The sequence below is a fragment of the Echeneis naucrates genome, chromosome 10 (assembly GCF_900963305.1).
Source record: "Echeneis naucrates chromosome 10, fEcheNa1.1, whole genome shotgun sequence".
Taxonomy (NCBI): domain Eukaryota; kingdom Metazoa; phylum Chordata; class Actinopteri; order Carangiformes; family Echeneidae; genus Echeneis; species Echeneis naucrates.
The window spans coordinates 15,650,606-15,672,813 of NC_042520.1; the positions used below are offsets into that span (position 1 = coordinate 15,650,606).

At 40.9% G+C, this 22,208-nt stretch overlaps 3 protein-coding genes across 4 annotated transcripts in view; 1 reads left to right on the plus strand and 2 right to left on the minus strand.

The window, feature by feature from the left end:
- flt4 (fms related receptor tyrosine kinase 4) overlaps positions 1–3,998 on the minus strand; it is a 38,579-nt gene extending 34,581 nt beyond the window's left edge. For both annotated transcript variants that reach the window (XM_029511761.1, XM_029511760.1), the window contains exon 1: positions 3,750–3,998. In XM_029511761.1, the coding sequence (XP_029367621.1) occupies positions 3,750–3,807 (58 nt within the window). In that variant the 5' untranslated portion in view covers positions 3,808–3,998. The remainder of the gene's footprint in view (positions 1–3,749) is intronic.
- Positions 3,999–7,806: 3,808 nt separating this feature from the next.
- Positions 7,807–15,189, minus strand: trim105 (tripartite motif containing 105). Its single transcript, XM_029513101.1, has 7 exons — positions 14,961–15,189; positions 14,147–14,492; positions 12,703–12,798; positions 11,861–12,094; positions 9,604–9,617; positions 9,334–9,449; positions 7,807–9,169 (listed from the first exon to the last, which is right to left on the minus strand). The coding sequence occupies exons 2-7, from the start codon at positions 14,438–14,440 to the stop codon at positions 8,610–8,612; spliced, it is 1,314 nt and encodes a 437-aa protein (XP_029368961.1). The 5' UTR covers positions 14,441–14,492; positions 14,961–15,189; the 3' UTR covers positions 7,807–8,609.
- Positions 15,190–20,459: 5,270 nt separating this feature from the next.
- On the plus strand, positions 20,460–21,661 carry npy7r (neuropeptide Y receptor Y7). Its single transcript, XM_029512991.1, has one exon. It carries the CDS (start codon positions 20,466–20,468, stop codon positions 21,579–21,581), a length of 1,116 nt encoding a protein of 371 aa, XP_029368851.1. The 5' UTR covers positions 20,460–20,465; the 3' UTR covers positions 21,582–21,661.
- Positions 21,662–22,208: the final 547 nt, after the last annotated feature.

Genomic DNA, 22,208 nt, shown 5'->3' on the forward strand with positions numbered 1-22,208 from the left:
TCTTCAGTGTCACGTGCTTTAGCACTTGATTATAACGCTCAAAAAAAAAACAAAAACAAAAAAAACAAAACAAACAAACACAGAAATGACATCAATTTGTGATTCATAGTTCAATCAATAGTATCTTTTGCCAGTGAAGCTGCACAAAGGTGTGTTTTTTCAAATGAGACTATAGTTGTAGTTGTGTAATAATGTTTAGGAAACACCATAATGCAAACCAGAGAGAGAGCATGACAGGAAAATTGTAGAAAATGGCTTGAGGTGAAATCTTGAAGCTGCCACTGCAATAACGGGTCTAAAATCCGCTCTCCTGCAGTCATCCCCTCTTATCACAATAATAAGAAGCCTGTGCTCTCATCAGTGTTGCATCAGACTCCAACACAGAAGCGTCATTTTAATGTCACACGTTGGTATTTTGTTGATGGGAGATTCCGGGGGAGCTGAATCACAAACCCATTCAGCTCTCTCACACATCACATCAAAAAAGAAATGGAAGATGAAAAAATTACCTTGACAGCAGCAGCAGCTAATCTCATAAATTCAGCCTCATTATTTTCTGAGCTTCCTCAGCTTTCGTCCTCAGTATCTTAGTGATTTCTAGACACCTTTCTCCTTCCTGGCCCAAGTAGATTTAAGTTAAAAGGATTTTTTTCTTAACGACGCATGCTTCAAATGTATAATAGAAGGGGAACATCTCAAAGTCATGTCTATCAAACAGCATCCACTGGCTGTTAACGGTACACTCTAGTGAGATGATGAAAAATGATGTGTTTGATTGCTTCAGTGTTGTGAACCACAGGAGACTGTTGTTGCTGCAGTTCTGGTGCACAGGTCCATATACTAAATATTAAGCTAGCAAGGTGCTCAAGGCGTAATGCACAGGTTTAGTCTCCATAGACGACACGTGTTCAAAAACACTATCTGTGCTGCCACCACAAGTAGCATGTTGAATAAACAAGCCTGAGATTCTTTATGGACCAGAAATATAATTTCCACTTCTTTTTCCGGTCTAATTGATGTCACTGTTCAGCTTTATCTGGCTAAGCACTGATGGCTCTGACAGCCCACCACTACAAGATACATATTGTGGGCAAATAAGAAACTCTTATGTGTATTTCTGTGTTTGAACTCTGCAAAGTTCAGAGAGAGACTGAAAAGAACAGATGGCCAGGTGAATGAAAGTCAAAGAACTTCAGATGTTTTACCCACATTATAAAATTATAAAATAATCACATCAACAGATCAAAATGTCTTATTGCTGAGAGGAGTGACTCCCCTGAAAAAGATTTTGTGATGCCAGTAGTCTTTACTTCTTTTCAACAGAGTTCATATGTTCCTCTGGACCTGTATGACCCAACCAGCAGAGCTCAGTGATATATATGAAAAGAATGAAAGCCATCCCTCTGACCTGAGGTTATGATTTGGCTAAGTGTCCCCTAATCTTTAAAAACAACTGTTCAGCAAGAATCACAGATGAACAACTCAGCCATACTCCTCAGTCAGGGAGCTTTTCAACATATAGGAAATAAAAAAAGCACAGTGGTGACAGTGTGCATCATTTCGTTTGATGTATTCATTTGACATGTATCAGACATTTGCCAAACTGAACGAAAAGCACACATTTGGAGTGCTGGTGTTCGAATGGCTATGCCATGTAATCGCACTGTTCCTGGTTTGAATCCGGCAAGGACCTATGCTGCAGGCCATTCCTTTCTCTTTCTCCCTGAGTCCTTTTAGCTTCTCTGTGAGTTTTTGACAAAAAAATAATCAATATAGTAAAAGCTCCAAAATAATAATAATAAAAAAAAAACATATTTAGATGTTGATCAGACTGCTAACAGCCCCGATATTGTTGAGATATATTATTTGGTGTGAGCGGCTCTGCTCCCCTTTAACTTCTTGTACAGAAATAAAATGAACTGAAATGATACACTTAAATGCAATCCCGCCTTCCCCACAACCATCTCTCCCTCTGTTCTCCACATGGCAGTGTAGATGATCAGATTTCCTCCCACTGTCCCTGCATAATTCTGACCTCCACAGGACTACACGTTGCAAGTGGAGACATCCAAACAAACACAGCTAAATCTGCTATTTTATCTTTCTGAGATAAGCATCCCTAATTAACTGCATCTCTTATCAAACACAACAACAGCATGCCTCCCCCTAGTGCTGATCTGCAAGCAGACTTCCTTTTAGATTCCCTCTGGATTATCAAACACAAACTTTAAAGTATTTATGAATGATGCCCGGTTGGATTTTGCTCTATTTGAAATTCATGGCTGTGACAGCAAATAATTATTATTGATTAAATGCAAAACAAATTTTAAAGATTTAACAATCTTTACTGAATGAGATTGTGATAGTTTTGAAAATAGTAAATATATTTTATGGAGTCAGAGGAGTGCCATTAAAATAATACACCTCTAAAACAATAATCAAATAGTAAGCAGGCCCAAATTTTGAAAGGTGGAACTCTTGAGAAAAATAAATGCTTTTATTGATTATTCTTGCTTTCTATTGCTTGTGTCATTCCCTTGAATGGCCCAAAAAAAGGTCAAAAAGGTGCTTGGTGTGAGCCCTCCTTTCCAGGCTGAATCGTTGAGTCACACATACAAATCTTGCTTTGGCTTGAGTTTTTAGTGCAAAAAATAGGAAGTAGATGGATTTTTGGATTTGCTTGGAAAGACTTTTTGAGGGTAAGGGAGAGATGCTTTTTAAAAAAAAAAAAAAAAACACTGATGAGATTGTGGCAAAATCTTTACTGTCATGTGGCAAAACCAATGGTAAATAGGATTTGGTTTGTCCAAGAAGGAGTGGCGATAAAATGAAAATCCAAAATGGCACCTGCATCAACTGGGTTAAACTGCAAATTTAATGTGTTAACTTGAGTCAATCTGTGATATACCTGACAAAACTGTCCAAATTTTAACTTTGGTTTTGGCTGTTTAGCAGCTTCATAGTCAGAATCCCATGTACAACTTTTGTGAGGGTTAGTCTGATGATTATGTGTGTCTATTTTTGCAAATGAGCCAGTAGCCTAAGGAGATCACTGCTTGGCTTGATCCAACCAACTGGACCTTGTATGCAAAAATAACACACATAAAAGCATAATCAACTTTGACCTGTTTAAAAAAAGCTGATTACAAAACTCTTGAACATTTCAAAAGGAAGAAGAAAAACATGTGGTAAAGATAGAAACAAAAGGGGTGCTACTGCAGTTTTGGCTTTGCTCCTTGGCCCCCCATAATCAAACACATTAAGAAAAAAGCCAAAGTAGTAGGTGAAAACAAAAGCAAAAGTTTAAGGGATTTTTTTGTTAGTCTTTTTATTAATATAATTTATATTTATGTATGTATTTATGTAACCCTTATTTACTGTTTATAATATACTCATGCGTATATTTCAAAATCCAAATGTATTCTTTCTTTTCTTTTTAAACAGATTTATTATTTATTATTGCTTTTGTATAGCAATCCTGTGACTCCCTAAGAAATATCCTATTCCCAATTAAACACTACAAAACAAAACAAAAAACTGCTAAAACCTGAAAAAGCAAAGTCCAGGATCCACCCATCTTTAGTTTAAGAGCTCGGATTAACACGAATACAAAGTCTAAGCCTCTGGAAGTAAAAAGTGAACCAGTTTCTGATAAATGATTTACTTGTAGTCAATGCAACAGTCTGCTCGACCTCAGAAAAAAAAAGCTGCGCGCTCCAAACTTTCAGACTCAGTAAAAGTCTCCTCACCTGAGGCAAACGCTATTCCAATCCAAATCCGACAGAAAAACGTAAAATCTGTCTTCATCTCCAGATCTCCGGTCCAGAAGTGCAGAGAGCTTGAGGCAAATGTGTCTGATTAAAAATGCCTTGTTTTTGTTCTTGTTTAGTGCAGTTTGACCTCCGGTGGAGAGGCGCTTGGATGAATGTCCGCAGATTGGGGGGGAACCAGGTGAATCGAATCAATCGATGCCAGTCTGTCCTGTGCACACTGGGAGGGACGGACTGCTGAGGAAAAGGGAAAAACGTGTTGGCCCTTTTTTTCTCTGTCTGTTTTCTTTTGTGTGTGTGTGTGTGTGTGTCAAAACGATGCATACGGCGCTGAATGGGCTTTACAATGATTTCCCTTTCCTTTGCTCGTGACTGGAGAGCATGCTGGCCCATCCATCCAGTGATTCACACAAGATGGAGTGTGTGTGTGTGTGTGTGTGTGCGCGCGCGCGCGCGTTAGTGGGAGTTGGGTGTGTGTTGGGCAGGAGGGGGGTGTCTCCTTAACATCCATGACAAATTTCCTTCCTGCAGGATCCCACTGGTTTTATCCTCTGCATTAAAGACGTATAGTATTATACATACACAGCAAGATCAGATGTTTGGAACCCCCTTTTTTTATGATTTGATTTCAGTTTCAGCTGTTCAAGTCCACTGAAAGGTTAATGACATGGTACAAAACTTAGGTCAACAAAAACTATACAGGACTTTTTCGGGGATTAAGCAAACAGTTCATTTTCTCTGTAAACTCTCCGTCATCCAGGTCACAGCTCTCTGAGAAAGTTTAATGTAGGACAACTGGATTTAGCTGTAGATTCTCGAAGACAGTAGAGGTAAATAAAGTCTGAAATGTTTTTGCCAACAAAACAGGTACAATTCTGCTGATGTTTGTGTTGGAGCCATGATGCATCGTTAGGATTTCTGCACACTGCCATCAGAAGGAGGAAAAAAAGCCAAATTATTGGTTGGCCAGTAAACTCGGCAGCAGTCTGACATGAAGTCTCCAGACTTTAAACTTGTGAACTGGACATAAGGAGCTGTAGGATTATCATTTGTTGCATTGCAAATTGCCAAATTGTTTGATATTGCTTTGATGGGTTTTTCCACTACATTTAAATACATCCTGACATCCATTCAGCTCAGTCGAATCAAGCTATGTCACACCAGGAAGCACAGAAGTGTAAAGACACACTCTCTACAAGAGGAGTGCCTTCAGTCAGCTGTAGTTCATAATGTGTTTACTCCTCATCTCTTCAGACACCATAAAGGCAGCACAATTTTAAATGTTCAGGTCAAATATTTGCTGTTAATTTGAGATGCCTTTGGTGTTTCTAAATGCAAATTTGTCTCACTGTTGAACTGAACAGAGGGGCCTTGAGAGCAGCTCTGTAAGAGTCTGTAATTATTCTTGCAAAGGGTCAGATATACTGATGACTTCAAAATAAACTCAACACAGTCCAAGTCCTGCACCGCCCCCATGTCTGTCTATGTGTCCATCCACCTCAGGGAGCCCTCAGTGGGTGAATGAAAATTATGTACTGAGAGCACAACATGCCCATACTAAGTCTCTATCCGCCCAGTTTATTTTTCAGCGAGAAGAAACTCATGTACCATAAACACTCAGAGACGAAAAGCCAAAGAGGGTATGAGGTCCACTTGGATGACTGCACACAAGTTACACTCACACAGATGTAAAGAAAGTTTTGGGGATAGGTACATATATTATTCAGCAACTATCACAAGTACATGTAATTTTGACTAGACTTCAAATCAGACCATTAACTGCAGAAGAGCCAAAATGGCATAATAATCAATTCCATACACCTCTGTTTTCTGACAGCACAGTGTGCTGTGAACTAAATAACAAGCTCCACGTCCACTTTGAGCGTCATCACAGCAATGATAATGGCATCTGGCTCTGCCTTCAGAGCTGCTCTAAGCCTGTCTACCCATCAAACGGCAGCTGCTGATAACACACAGGAGAAAAAAGAAATTTCTTTATATGATAATGTTGTTATTCTCACTGAACCTAACATCAGGGAGTGTGTGAAATAACAGTTAGTCAGAGGATCACTTCATGTTATTGTGGGCAGCCCCCCCCCCCCACTCCCCCAGATCCCTTATGGCAATCCACCTCTCTGGCCCTAATACACAATGTTGTGATTGAATGGTTGTAATTAAAATGTTCCCCCGGTGTCAGCCCTGCAGTGCATTCTGCTTCAGAGGAAAATAAACACACTAGATCAGGCTAATAGTCTAACAAAGCTTTTGCCTGGGAGTTACCAAATCTCATTGCAAATATAAAACAGATAATGTCATAAATGCATGAAAACACCAGTTGCCAATATAGTAATAAACTGCATACATAAGCATTCTGACAACAGAGATAACAAACAATACCCCCCAATGCAGGATAGCATGATTGCCCCTTGCTGCGTCAGATGAAAAAGTTTGAATTTATAATTCTTCTGGCTCCTGGGAGACAAGTCAGGACTCAAGGACCCGTCCTTGAAGTGCCAGCACTCTTACCAGCCCATCCTCAGAACAGGAAACACAGATCCATTGCTATTATTATAGGAAGGATGTAGATCACGCATGCAAGCTCTGTTGTTGTTTGCACTCATGGGCCTGTGCTCTGAAATGCAAGGCACCGCACTACTTTGAAGTAGCTGTCAAACGTTCAAGAGCACTTTTTTATTTTGTTTTGCTGTGGCAGCCAAAATCATTCAGTTATAGGTCATGCTCGGTATCAGTCAGCGATGATGGCCGTTTCCCAGCCTGAAAGAAGGAGCAGCACAGAAGCATGCTGGATATCCATGGAGCTGATACGGTGAGAATGATGGAGAACCTTGGCAGCTCAAAACAAATAAATCCTGGAGTTTGAGTTTCATCCCCGCATACATTTCATACAACATTTAACAATATGTTATGAACCTTAACTGCTTTCATTGATGTTCTGGCCACTTGGGGTCAGCAAAACAGTGAACACAACATTCTGACTTCTCACTTTGTAAAGTCGATTTCAAATATTAGCATTTATTTAAGTTGTTTTCTTCCCCCTCCGTTTTGCTATCAACCTACTCCCAGTGAAAATGCCTGTCTGCTAAAGGGTCCATGGTCTGGTCAGTAACTGTTTGGGGTTTGGGGCAGCACAGGAAGCTTTCATGTAAGAGGAGGCAAAAGAGTAGGATGATTATTCTTTGTGGGTTTACTAAAAATAAGCACTTCCATATTGTGTATTCCCCATTTTTTTTTATCCTTAAGGCAAACATAATGCAGAACATACATCTTCCAATTGCCTACCCCAAAATATAACAAGAAATGTTACTAAAACATCACTTTTTAAAGGAGGAAACACAACCACCTTTCCAGACTGTTTGAGATTCATGTAACCTGCAATATTTGCACACAAATATACATGCTTTACTCATAATGACAGCAAAACTGTCCAATTCAGGACATTTAGTTGCTTTCATTCTGCAATTCAGAGGGAGCGCCCACCAGTGGAGCTGTTATGCACCCTTCCTCAAGGAGCAGTTCAGGAAAAGTACGAGCATCCCAACCCCCACCCCCCGTTACAGATCACTGAGCCACTTTTCCAATCAGCATAGAAGGCAGAAGAATCCTGCTTCAGCATACCCCTGAGGCACATTGAGCAGCCAGGAGGCATCACCACTGTCACCCTGTTTATCTGACCTTTCACCTGACATCAGGAAACAGGACGTCAGGGCTCCTGTGCGTTTGTGAAGATAACTAAGAGCCTGTCTGTTCTTTTTGTTCAAGTTTCAGAGATGGCTCATGCATTCACAAGTTCCAGTCCAGGTGCAGAGGAGTCAAAAGCCCTGTGCTGCCGCCTTGGTTAAATTGCTTTGAATTACCATCAACCACAGCTTTCATAGTTGTGATCTGCTTTGATGATGCTTAATAACATCCTCGATTATTTCAAGTGAGGTCATGGCAGCAATCACTGTCACGGCTGCAGGAAAGAATCTGACTGTAGAATCACATCAATATTCATTTGAGAAAGACAAAGTGATTTCTTTCAGTTTATTATCAGCTTTTTATAATGATTGTTGGCTTTCAATGAGCATATAATGACCAGTTACTCAATGATCAATGAAAAACTGATATGATATATAATGTAGGATAAAGTACATTTCAACATTCCATTATTCCATTTTAACAATCAAGTGCATAACATCAGATGTTCGATTTCAGATACATATATATAGAAATACATATATAGAAATCATGCTGGTACAAGTCCGCTATACAAACCATAAGATGTTTTAATGTTACATATGTAAAAAGAAAATGCTCAAAATATTAAGAACTGTTTGTTCCAACCTAAAATCAAGTGTAATTAAAAAAAATAATAAAATAAAGCTGATTTACAAGTAAACCTGTAGATGGTCTGACATAATCAGAGATTATTATTCAGAACATCATCAGAAAGGTCATGTATCCACATGTACATCTGATACTTGATTGAACAGTGTGTAGCCAGTAAGTTTTAAAAATCAAATACATGCATCATACTTTGATATACTGAACACAAAATGGTTAAATACAGTGTTTTGATGCAATTTTGCCCTTTTCTCTTGCAAATTGAATCAGTCTTAGAGCGCTCCAGCATTATGGCAAAATGGATTTTTTTAAGCATCTGTTGATTATTAACACATTGAAAAAAAAAAAAGAAAAAAAATGTACAAAAATAATAAAAAATAACAGTATGGCGACATGGAACCATAATGCAAACAATGACATAAGACTTTTGTAGTTGGCGAGTGATAACAACCCTTGGTCAATAAGTGAACAAGCCTTTATTGATTGCAGGTCACGCTAATCAGACAGAGTGACAGGTGGGTAGTGGAGAAGTTTGACAGGATGAGGCTCCTGACTGTTACCACTAATACACGGGCTAAAGAAGGGGAACACCTTGACCCTCGGCCCATTGGCAAATGAGTAGAGCAGACTCATATCATCTGCATTGTAGAAGGACACTCTCCTTTCCTCACAGTCCAAGAAAACACCAATCTTCTTTGGGAAGGAACTGACCTGCAGCCTCGTCCAGGGCTGGGTCCCGGCTGAGTATTCATTCGTGTTACGGAGCCGCAGAGTCCAGTATCCATTTTCTGGGCTCAGCTTAATCCGCGAACGTCTGTCTATGGCTTCTGAGGCCACACCCAGGTCCCATTTTGGTTTAGGGCCCACTTCTACCTCCCAGTAGTGTCGACCTGACTGAAAACCCTGGGCAGCCAAAATGTTAACGCACTGGAGGAAACGCTTACCGTTGTCCAGGTGCAATATCATGCCATCGCATTCAAAGGCCATGGTTTTGTCCCTGGAGACTCTAATGCTTGGGTGTGCTGTGTCGACGTCAAATGTTAATGGAGAAGGACCTTTGGGATGAAAAAAAAATAAAAAAAATCATTAAATAAACACACTGATGATATTTATGGTAAAAGAATTTGAAAAAACAATCCTATTAGTGAAAAATTATGTCATTACTATTCTTCTGATACCACTTGACCCTTTTAATGAAGCAAACGAGAGACAAAAGTACCTGGCTTCAAAGATTTGAACATTTTTCTCCATGTGATGTACTGTAATGGAGCCATGTATTTGTTGCCCAAAGCTGTCAGATCAATCTCTGGGGCAATATCCACCTGCAGACATGGTCTGTTGGGGGGAAAAAAGCAAACATGCATTTAGTTAGGATCATTTATTCTGAGCACAAATGGCACTAAATGGATGGTGAAATCAAATAAGCATGTGACAGATGCAAAAATGCCAAAAGCAATCAATCCTTCATAACACTGAAATGAGCACTTACCTTGGCTGTGGAAGCTACAGGAGGTAAAGACAAAAAATATTCCATTAAAAACTGTTATTTCAAACCCAGGTCAAATGACCAGAGGTGGACAGAATACACAACTTCACTGCTTGAGTAAAAGTGCAGATGCTCCTTGTCAAATATTACCCCAATACACTAGCTTAGTCAAAATATTTAAGTGAAAGTATTGGCTTAAAAATAAAGAAATACCTCAGGAAATACAGGAAAGGAAAGTAGCTTTAGTGTCATTATACAATACACTGATGTGATTCTGATGTTTATAGCTCAAAAATAACTTCAGTTAAAGATACCGGTCTCTGGGGGGGGGGCTGATCCCGCCCGGTCTCATCTGCATAGTTAAACCAAACACAGCCCTCTCGGTCTGCGTTAAGTTAAATTTGTTGGGAGGTGCACGTCAGGCTACGTCGGGGGCTACGGCGAGACTCCCTACACTACGACGTAAGTATGGCGTAACGCAGAACCGTCCACCAGTCTCGTTTCACCTTCGCTTGCTAACTAGCAGTCCGGGCTAATTTCGCACACAGAAGAGGAGAGGCGGAGTAGATGAACACACGGACCGGTTTTATTCAGCTCTTTTCTTCCTTCCAACATCACAACACAGTTGTTTTATGGCTGCAGAGTTGAGTTTCATCACAGTGACTCTCAAGCTGGCGTTATTTCTCACACCATTCACCGGACAGAGGGACAAACACGCTTCTCTGCAGGCGTACACACAACACAACATGGCTACGTGCTGACTACGTCCCACATTACCCACAAGGCCACCGGCGTACAGGGGAACGTTCAGGCCGGTCACACAGAAGACCCAGAGTCGGATCCCCTAAAGTGGAGCTGTGTGGCTATTAACCAGGTGTTAACCAGCACAAGTATAAACATAATACAATTCCCCATTGCTGCACCTATTTAGTGTTTGTAAACCTTTCATTATCTAATCTCTAGAAAAACGAGCTGTTTGTCATGTTGGGCAGTAAAAGCACATTGCAGTGTAAAGGTGAGACAGCATGTCTCTGTATGTCTTATTGCTTGCCTGTTGTGTGAATGATGCATGAAAGCGAATGTCCCTCAGGATATATATATATATATATATTTATGATATTGAAGCAATATATGGCACCAATATATGAATGTGAATGTAAATTGAAAATACAGATGGAGGTTGCTTATCTACCTGATCTGCCTTGAGCAGCACGGTGGCGAACATGTCTTGGTGACTCTGGACTGGGCTATAGCACAGGAGACCAGACCCCTCTCCAGAGACTGGAGACTAGACCAGACCCCTCCAGAGACTGGACCCCCCCCCCCCAACCTCCCAAGAGACAGAAAGACCTGTTTGTGAACGAATCTGTGTCTGTGGCGCGCGCACGCACAGACCAGGGAACATTCCCAATAGTCATTCACGCCTACACTGAGAGTGCTACTGTGAACAAGTGAATGAGAGACTAAGACCCGAAGACCTGTATTTTATTTGCGGCAGAAAGACTCATTAGTGAATGAATCTGAGCCTGTGGTGCGCATGTGTGGACCAAGGAAAAAAAGAACACATCACCCACTCAGATGACTTGTTACCCCCAAGTCATACATAAGGATTAGTTCAAAATGAACGAATCGTTCATGAATGACACATCAATAGCTAGCTCTACTTTACATCCCGCAACGTACTCTTTCAGGTTGGAAGACAAGTTTTTGTAGGTTGTGATATAACTTGTTCACGGTAAACACAACAAATATTTGCACTAAAACAAATCAATTTTGGTGTCAAAAATCTCAAACGTGGGCTTGAGATAATTTTTTATGCCTTGATTACATCTCGTCTTGGAACACGACATATGGCATGATGTAGTACAGGTACGGCAATATGGTTGAGACAAACCATACTCGAAACAGCAGAAAGTTTATTTTCTCAAAAAAATAAATAAATAAATAAATAAAAAAAATCATCAGCTGATGTAAACGCAAAAGTAGCGAGTAATGAGAGCATCGATAAAATGTAGTCGAGTAAAAAGTGCAATATTTGTCGTTTGAATGTAGTGGAGAGAAAGTAAAAGTATCCCCCAAAAATAATACTCAAGTAAAGATACTCAAAAAGTACACTTTTGTTACTGTCCACCTCGGAAAATTTCATGAACGCATTTAAAGTTCAGTTCAGTTTAATCTATATATGTATGGCCTGACATCTTTCTTGAGACAGATGACGTTTGATTCTCATTTGAACTTTTTGCCCTTCCTAAGGCCTTACCTCAGTCAGGATTATGTTCTCATTGGTGGTGCTAGCTTGCTGGAATATTCTTATATTCTCCTCTATCTCCCTCTTGGCCAGCTCTACAGCCTCCAGGTGGCGCTCAACTTTCTCCAGCTCATCCACCTGCTCTCTCTTTAGCTGCTCCAGCATGCAAGTCTCCTCCTGGTCCAGAATCTGATGGAGAGCTCTGAATTCACTTGTAACACGAGCCTGCAAATCTGCTCCAAACCTCTGAAGGGAGGAATCATTGCTATTAAAGCCAGAATGCATGATGTACTACTTTCTCAGCAGAACCACATATAATTTAATTTAAAATCACCAGTTAGACATTGAGAGGAGTTAGCTATAACCCAGAATGGTTTGTTCCTGTAAAGTTCAAAATAATTTGTGCCCAGGCACAAATCTCTACAGCGAAAAACAACCAATTAATTATGAACCTACAAATAGCATCAAAAAAGTGTAAAACAACTACACACTGTTTAATTAAGGATTTCCTGTTATCTCATCACAGAACGCATAACTTAACTCAAGCTCTTATCTTCCATCTGTCTCAAACATTAGATATGTTTTTTATTTCAGTCCCCCGAATCTTTGTCATAGGCATAGCAGTAAGGTTTTACTTTGCATAACTGACACACAACTAAGTCAAAGGTTACAGAGCTATTGATGCACCCAAGCACAAGACCATTATGTTTAGCATATCAAAGCACAAACCGTCACTTACCACACTGCAAACATCACTAAATATGCACAGCAACATATTGCAAACAGCCATTAGGGAGGGACATGTGCATTCTTATCTTTTAAGTGCTGCCATCCTGTGACTTAGAGAAATGTACCTTTATGGTATCCATCTTGTCTTTGTCTCTGACAATGCTGTTTTTGTAGTACTCCCTCTTCAGGTGATAGTTTTCCAGAGTCTCTTTCAGTTGTTTCTGTAAAACATTATACCAAATGTGTGGGGACAGAGACAGCGTACAGAAAATCAATAATTACACAAATAACCATGAATTATCCAATAGTTGGTGTCAACTACTATTACCTTAGTGAGAACATATTCCTTATCTTTGTGATTTCTCTCTTTTGTATAGTGTTGGAATGGTCGTGTTAAACTACGGAGAATGTGTCCTAAATATCCCTGTATAATATCGTTCCCTGATGGCACAAATGGACCTTTACTCTGTGTTTCTGCTCCAGGGACATGCACACGGAGTACAGGTTTCAGGAACTGTAATGGCAGCAAGTGCAATATCTGGAAGAAAGTGGGTCTGTTGGTGGAGTGGAGGGCAACATTGTTACATCAGCAGATATCCATTGAGAAAACAGTCTTATCTGCTCACCTGCAACTACTGGAGCTGCCCATTGCCTGCATAGCTGACAGTCCCAGCTGAACAATGGGCAGCTCCAATATGAAAAGGACAGAGTGCTAACTTAAAGAATCAGATATTGACTAGGTCATTGTGGTTTATGCTGATAACACTGATCATGCTGCACATAGGTGGTTGTGTGTTTTGTAGTTTGCTGAGGAGTTTGTTTTAAGCTCCTGCTTCTGTTTCTGCTCATCTGTGGAAAATGTTCAGTTAGAGTATAGAGGAGACAGGACCCATTCAGAAAGAGGGTGTTGACATACCTGAGAAATGGACATTGTCAGAAAAAAAGTATTTTATAAACATTCATGCGTTAATCTTAATCTATTTTTATGTTGAAAATATTTTCTTCTTCCTGAGACTTTTTTTTACACTGAGTCCTTGCTCGGGGCAACATATAATAACTTAATTATTGAATCTTAGACGTACTTGTAATTGGATTTTATTAATATACTTTTTTTTTTGCTTCAGAAGATGCTGAGTCAGCTGTTGAACTTGCACACTACTTCCCCATTCAAGTGTATCTTGTTTTGTAACTCTTTGTAAAAAAGCGAGTGCTTTCCAAAATGTAAAACCCTGCTGTGGTTAAGCCATATATCTTGTCACGCAACCTAATATAACAGGGATTGAAGCGTGGACTTGGGCCTACATTTCTAGTTCAGGGTGTAACTTCAGTGATATAAACACAGATGTGGACATAAACATAAAATACAACTGTGTTCAATTTGAATAGCTCAAAGGTTACCAAACACTCATCCTTATTTGATGAGTTTACTTTGGAGCAAACACGTATTTGTTTAAGACTGTCGATCTGTTAACAACATTGTCCAGATGACAAGAATGAAGGCCTGGACGGAGGCCAACAGGATGATGACCAAATCTGTGATGGAGGTCATGCTGAGAGCAGTGCACTCACCTCCAGGTTCTGGATGTAAGTGTCCGCCGTGGTGGCCCTGACCTTCTCCACCATGGCTGCGACCAGGTAGTTGGTCTGAAACTGCCTGCAGCTGAACTCCTTTCGGCACTGAGGGCAGCTCACACGGCCCTGTGTTCCCCTCCAGTATCTGGAGATGCAGGGCTTGCAGAAGTGGTGCATGCAGCTCAACATGACAGGCTCTCTGAACAAGTCACAGCAGATGGCACAAGTCAGATCCTCTCTCAGGCTTTCTTTGGCCGATGAGGCAGGCGGTGCAGAGGGAGCAGCAGCCATGGCGAGGACCTTTCCCCTGCAGGCTCAGCACTCAGGAAATGAAAGCCAAAGTCTGGAGGAAGAGAGAAATAGGGGGCGCATGATCACTCCCTTGCTTTTCTGAAGGCGGTTAATACGGTGTCATATTTGTCGAAATCAACTGCCATCGAAAAAACGCGATACAAAGTTCACAATCTGCAACAATGACTTCCTGTTGTTGACCGCGTTAATCACTGTCTAAGGCTGGATCTGACGTCAGCTGCAGCCAGTAAGTTTCACTTAGCTCCTTGGACAAACTTTAAGAGAATTGACAACCAGCTGGAGTGAAAACGTCAAGAAACGCTCGAGGTATCACGAGACTCCGTCAAGGTCGCGTGTGATTTGTACTGTCCGACTGTTCAGGTGTTTTTTTAGTTTCACACTGTTCGCTACGTGTTACGGTCGGAAAACGGCACATTTCAACATCATAACACACAAATAAGATTAAATAGCTGTTACTTTGACTGCAGTCGACATTTATTTAACATTTGATTGGTCTTACGTGGTCGTTTTGTTTAGAGAAAGGCCTCCTCTTCTTCCGAGCTCTGATCCTGTCGGCTGATGATCAGGAACGGGAGCTGAACGGCAGACTGCGCATGCGTCAGCTACAGCCCCGCTTGTGAGTTGGCTCAGACAGCAAACAGCTGGCTGTGGAGGACAACACAGGCAGCTACCTTCACTCCTGCGCTTTATCTATCCCCAACCGAGAAATAAGTCCCAGTTTCCTCATTGATGTGACTGTCCTGCTCAGCCTGATTCCCAAGCGTTTTCACTTCCTCCACTGCGCCTGACTACAAGCAGGGAATCACACTGAATTTATAAATGCCCACTTAAAGTCTCACTTCCCCTTAAACTAACCTCCTTTGCTGTCAACAAAGGGGATTATTGCATTCCATTAAAGTTGGCAGACTTATAAAAGGCATGTTTTATAAGATAAATGAGGTTAAAATTTGAGGAGATATTGAGACATCCACAACTTTTTGTCCCAGATTCAGTCCAGGTTAAGCCCTCAAAAACATTGGATCCTACATTTCACATCATGTACCTCAATACTGACTTTTTTTCATTTCTAAGATGATCACATACACCCAAGTAAGAATTTTGTCACCTCTTGCCTGAGCCACAAGAAGGAAGAAGGTAATTGTTTTCACACTCTCTTAAGCACTATCATTTCTCACAGTTTGGGCTTTATTGCCTGTATCAAGTAAACTGAGATGATAAAAGCACTTGAAATTTAATAACATGCTTAATATGTATTATTTATATCCATAAAGGTCATAAATACCATAAATACCAAAGACATAGTGATTACAGTACATTTTAATGGGATACATCATTTGATCTATCGTGTACATGGTGTAGTGCTTCGCCTGTATATATGGGCTTACAAAGTGATTAGAAACAGTATAAGACTTAGATCATCATTAAATCATCTTTGGCTTTGAATATGAGAGAAGAGGTACAGAGTACTTGGACCATCCCACTCAACTCTTTACAAGAGGAATCCAATTTGCTTCACACACTGTGTAGCCTTTTGAATCAATATTTTCAATACTGAAGAATCTGAGGCTGTTATCTGCAGCCGGTAGGCTGCAGTCTCCACCTGTCAAGTTCAACCTCCATGAGAAAATCCAAGTGGCATGAAGGAGGCTTTCTAACTTGGTCTGTCCCCCATTCCTATATTCAATAATTAATCACACAAAGAAAGAAACAGAAAGAGAGAGGCAAGAGCAACAGCTCCAGTGCTGTGGGATGTGAGGACACTATGATCTCTGATCAGATCCCCACTGCTCTCAGAGGAGCTGAAATAGTGATCTGATTGAAAGATATGGACTTTAATTGCAGGATATCCCGCTATGATAGTGGGGGGGGGGGGCTATAAGAGGATTTGTTTTACAGCCCACAATTGCCCACAATTGCTCCAAAGTCCTAAATTCAAAGAATGTAGACTAATTCAAGATATTCAGGAGAAGGGGAATTTTATACCAGATGACAAATGTAAAACCTTTCCAGGACTTTTCAGAACTTCCTGGAGATGGACACATTTGTGGCAGGGGTATAAAAAGCTTTTTCAATAAAAAATGCCAGCTCTATGGAGAGGCAGGGGAGTCGCCTTTATGAATGAAATCATAAATTGAGCTGGAGAGACAGGGTGCCATAGTCAAAAAGCGGTCCGGCCCTGGGGCCTTTCTATGTGGAGTTTCCCTGTTCTCCCCGTGCCTGTGTGGGTTTCCTCCCAAAGACATCATGTTTGGGTTAACTGGTGACTCTAAACTGTCCGTAGGTCTGAGTGTGAGTGTCTGTCTCTGTGTGTTGGTCCTGTGATGGACTGGTGATCTGTCCAGGGTGGACCCAGCCCTCACCCAATGTGAGCTGGGATTGGCTGCAACACCCCCCATGACCCGGAAACGGATAAGATGAATGAATGAATGTGGTTGAGTCAATCAGTGCACCAATTATCAAGTCATCATATAAAATCCCACCAAGACAGCTCGGGATTGTATCCAACACAGTTGCCTGAAGAACTAATCTGAGCCATGTCCTTGAAAGAAAACACTGCGAAGGGAAACATGATCTGGTAATTTCCTTCCACCAGACTAAACCTCCTCTATTTGTATCTGCTTTCAAAAGACACAATCTTTCAGGTCCTGTCCTAAGGTTTGTGATGAGCTACCCAACACATCTGTTAATACATTAAATATCTTTTAGTTTGTATTTTATTCAGCTCTCTGAATCCTATTTATTACAAGACAACCTTTAACTGTGTTGAGTGTAGCTTTTCACTCGAGATGCCCTGTATCATGCTTTGTGGAGCTGAATGACTTCAACAAGACTCGGGCTTGAGAAAATGTCCTGAATACTCATTTTTATAAACTACTGGCTGTATAGAGGAAATGAGCTCAATATCCCATTGAGATTTGGGATGCTGTATAACTACACCAGAATTCATGTCTTAGGTTTGGATGAAGGACAATCCATTCACCGACAACTTTAGTATTTCTTAGGTAATAATGGAAGCTCAAAGGAATGAGCTTGTGAGACATTTGTCTCCTCAATGCCTCTGCGGGGAATCAGCAAAACTGAACTAAATCTTAACCAACAAGTTAACTGGTTTGTTGCACAATAATATGATCTTGAGTCACATACAATAATGTTTACCTGATTAGTAAAGTAAAGAAGTAAAGAAATAAAGCAATTGGCCTATAAGAGCCTTTGTTTTACAGCCCACAATTGCTCCAAAGTTCATTTTCGAATTTGTTCTCAATAATATGAGGAAGAAACAACAATAAACGGGTTTAAACAATAAACGGTAAAGCCTTACTGGAATTAAAGTGAATGATAAATCGGGATACAACCACAAAAACATAATAAAGTCAGCGTGGTGACACACATTCTTTTTATTGACAATTTTCTTTAATGAGTAATGCAGTGCAAATGAAAGAACACAGATGACCCCACTGTAAAATAAGCGCATTCCAGGCGGATCTCGCAGCGCGGGTGTGGACGCTCACACGGACTCTGGCAGACCTGCCACAGGGACGCACAGTCCAGCCACAAGATGCGCACCAGACGCCACGGTTTGGGAGGAGCTTCAGGATTTTCCCCCTTGTTTCACGCCATTCGCGAGTGAGCACTCGTTTGCCAAAGGAGGCATCCGGGGAAAGGTGAGTGGACAGCGTTCATTTAGACTTGCGGTGAAATTGCGTGGCTGAGTTTGGCGGCAAAACGCCTGATGTGCAAGCTATTGATCTCTGTTCTTCTGTGACAGCAACATGTAGTTACTGAACAACTACACCGTGTGTGCGTAATCTGGACATGACAGAGACATTTGGAAATTAGGATGATCAAGTGTCCAAATTGCGCAACACATGGTGTTATTTATGCACCTGTCTAGTCGGCTGAGTGAGGTCTGAGAGCTCACTTGGAGATATCTGAGTGCGTACTATCCAGCCATTTAAACAAATGGCGACAAATGGGGCGAGCGGGCGAAGCATCAGTGCACATGTGATTGGAAATGAGATACTTTGCATGGTGCAGAGAGTTCATTAAGATATGGTTTTGTTGGGGCTTTCTGCCCCAGCAGCGTTAAGGGGACATGCTTATCTCAAGTCAAAGATTACTGTTACTGATTCAAAAAAAAAAAAAAAAAAAAAAAGAGAATAAAAATAAGAAGATTAAAAAAAAAAAGGTGCTTCGACAAATTCTGATAAAGTGCACATGTCGCCTGCAGACTGTCTGATTAATCTCTACCGTGTGCCGATGTGAGTCTGTTTGCCTTTTGGTTCACTGACATTGCAACATCTAAACATTTTACACTGTAGGCCATAATCTTATGAAACTGGAGGCCTGATTTAATTGGCTTTAATTTATGGGGGCTGCACACAATAGACACCTCGCAGACATAGGAACACTTGTTGTCTAGACCTGTTGTTGCTGAGAGGATTACAGTTCAAGCAAGGATGCATAAAGATAAATGCGGCAATAATGCAACACAATAGCACTGCAAATTATAATCAAACATTGTTTGAAGTAGGCTATTCACGGCTTTCACTGTAAAATAACGGAAAAGCAACATCAGTAAACTACAGTCTTTTAAATGGTTTGTAAAGAAACAGCCCACAGAATCAATCCAACAGCAACCAAAGAGCGTGTGGCACCAAATAAATGACTTCTCATTAAAAGGCCTCATATTTGCCTCAGTAGAGTCATTATGGAAATGAAAAGGAAAGGAATAAAAGGAAATCATGAAAACGAAGCAAGCAAAGAAAAATCTGTTAAAGTATCTGGGTTTGAAAACTTTAAATCAAATCCTTGTCTCAAATCCTTAATTCTGGATTTTTTGAAAGCCGGTTTGTGATCCTGTCACTAAAAAATATTCTGTATTCGGCAAGAGCGCTCAGCCTCTCACAGGAAATTGACAGAAATGACAAGATAATGAAGTACAGAAAGTAAACTGAAATGCATTACGTAAATACAGTTGTGTAACAAAATGGGTGGTATCCGTCTTACTTTCAGAAGTCATACTTACCACACGATGTATACTTTTTGAGATTCAGACAGTGTGTGTCAGCAATCTATAGTTCTGTCAAAGGATGGTGTTTTTAATTAACTGACTTCGGATCACAATGCTTCCTCCATTGGGTTCCTTGAGCCTTTATGGAAACCATTGCATGCTGTAACCAAATGAATGCTTGTTCATAGACCACTGCAAATTGAATGTTCACTATAAATAGTGTGACGACGAACTACCTCTGTTTTTGGGAGGATTTGGAACAGAAGGGCTGGTTATCTTTGATTATCATCTTATCATCAAAAATTGAAATGCATCTTTCATTTTCTCAGATTTTACGAGTGCTCCCTTCTTCAATGCAATTTTAGGCTATTGTAATTATAATTTGCGTGTATGCGTGAGAGAGCTTTGCGATCGTATAAATTACACCGTCATTAGTGTCAAGGGAAATACTAGGTGGCTTCAGCAGTAATGCTAATAGTGTCACTTTTCGTATAAACAGAGCCTTTAATTTCTTCAATTGGTGGGGTATAAGAGAGAGAGAGTCTTGCATTCTCGCAGGAGTTCACCTCAAAAGAGACTTGGAGTTTAAACACAACTGCCAATCCTTCCCAATGGGAAGACAGCTAATGCTCACATTCTCTTGTTTACACTCATAACTCTCGGTTTATTTGGATACACATTTAAATATGGTTTGTTAGGCAAACATCTGTTTTGCCCTTCTGGGGAAGACAAGTGATTGATAACACCATGTGTAAACCACAGTGGAGTGAAATGTAGATCAGGCATGCTGTGAGGTACAATTTGGGGAGAAAAGGTGAGAGTGAATAAATGTTCTGAGTTTCATGGTTTTTTCACAGACAATACATTTGTCACTTTCTTTTCATGGCCAATGTGGATAATAATCTGCCTGGACTATCTCAAACAATGGCTTTATTTTATGTGCTTTCTCTTTGTAGGTGTCTGTTCAGCTGCGATCTGGTCTCTCCTGATAAAATGAGCCCACCAGACACATCCAACAGCACAGAGGAAGGGGAGGCTGGTGAAACCAGTCCCTTGGTTCAAACTAATGGCAGCATGGGTTTCCACCCACCTGGTTTCCATACTGACATCACCAAGCACCTTGGAGTCCAGATCACCTTGATAACAGCTTACTCCCTGATCATTCTGCTGGGGCTGCTGGGGAACGCTCTTGTTATCTACATGATTATTCACTACAGAAACATGCGAACGGTGACCAACTTCTTCATAGCTAACCTGGCCTTGGCAGACCTCCTGGTGAACACTCTGTGCTTGCCTTTTACTCTAGTCTACACTCTGCTGGATGACTGGAAGTTTGGGGCTGTCTTGTGTCACATGGTCCCCTTTGCCCAGGCCCTGAGTGTGCATGTATCCATCCTTACCATGACCGTCATTGCTCTGGAACGGTATCGCTGTATCGTTTTCCACCTTGGTCGGCGCTTCACGTGGCACTCCAGCTTCCTCATCATGGCATTCACCTGGGCTATGTCTGCTGTCTTGGCAGCACCCCTGGCTATCTTCAGAGAGTACCGTAATGAAGAGATACCTTCTATCAACCTGCGGATTGCTGTCTGCTCTGAGAAATGGCCCCATGGGACCAGCAGGGATGGTGTCATTTACAGCCTCTCAATGCTGCTCCTCCAGTACATCATCCCTTTGGCCATCATTAGCTATGCCTACATCTGCATCTGGGTCAAACTGAAGAATCACATCAGCCCATCCAGCCGCAATGACAGTGTCAATCGGCGCAAGAAGACCACCAAGATGTTGGCACTGGTGGTGGTGGTGTTTGCTATCTGCTGGCTTCCGTTCCATGTGTTTCAGCTGGCCAGTGACCTGGACCTGGTGCTTAAATTTGAGGAGTACAAACTGATATATACAGTGTTTCATATTGTGGCTATGTGTTCGACTTTTATCAACCCTCTACTGTATGGGTGGATGAATAAAAACTACCGTAATGGCTTCCTCATGGTTTTCCGTTGTGAGGATAAACCAGATTCGTTCCACCCTGAGGGCTCATTCAGGACCCGCTCCATAAGAGGGTTGACTCTGAATGGTCGTAATGGTGGACATCCACCCACTGCTGTGTGAGATTAACTATTAAAGAAGCACATAGAATATGACTGAATACACTGAATGCACCCCTGGTTCGTGGTGCTTGTGTTTCTGAATTAGCCTTTTGACTTGAATGGTCTGTTCTTCAGTGTGTCTATGCCAGTGGATATAGCTCAAAGCTTTGCATGTAAATTGCTTTCTGCAGGTCTGTTCTTTTTCTTGTAAATGGTACTAGTTAAAATACATTTGTCAGTCCTATTCAAATATGTGTTGAAGATGTTTACTAAAGTGTTAACTAACTTGGTACAATGTATAATGTGTTTCCTGATGATACAGAGCTCTTGTCGATGAGTAATGTCCAATCAATCACGCTCTTTCCTGCATACATTGCCATCTGAGGCTATTGATGTGTTCATGTTTAATGAAAAGAAGCTGGTGATTCTTAGCCACTGTGAGGACAAATTTAATCTGTCAAGATTGAGTTTCAATCTATTTGACTGGTCAAAACACATGGATTATTTTGATTGAATTAATCCAAATGATGGGTTTTTGGATTAATTACAGTTTTCTATCAGAGAAAACATTCAGTCCTCTGGAATCCAGAGGAGGCTACTGCTGATTTTCAGTCCAACCAGAATGTTAATGTCCACCTGACAGCCAGCT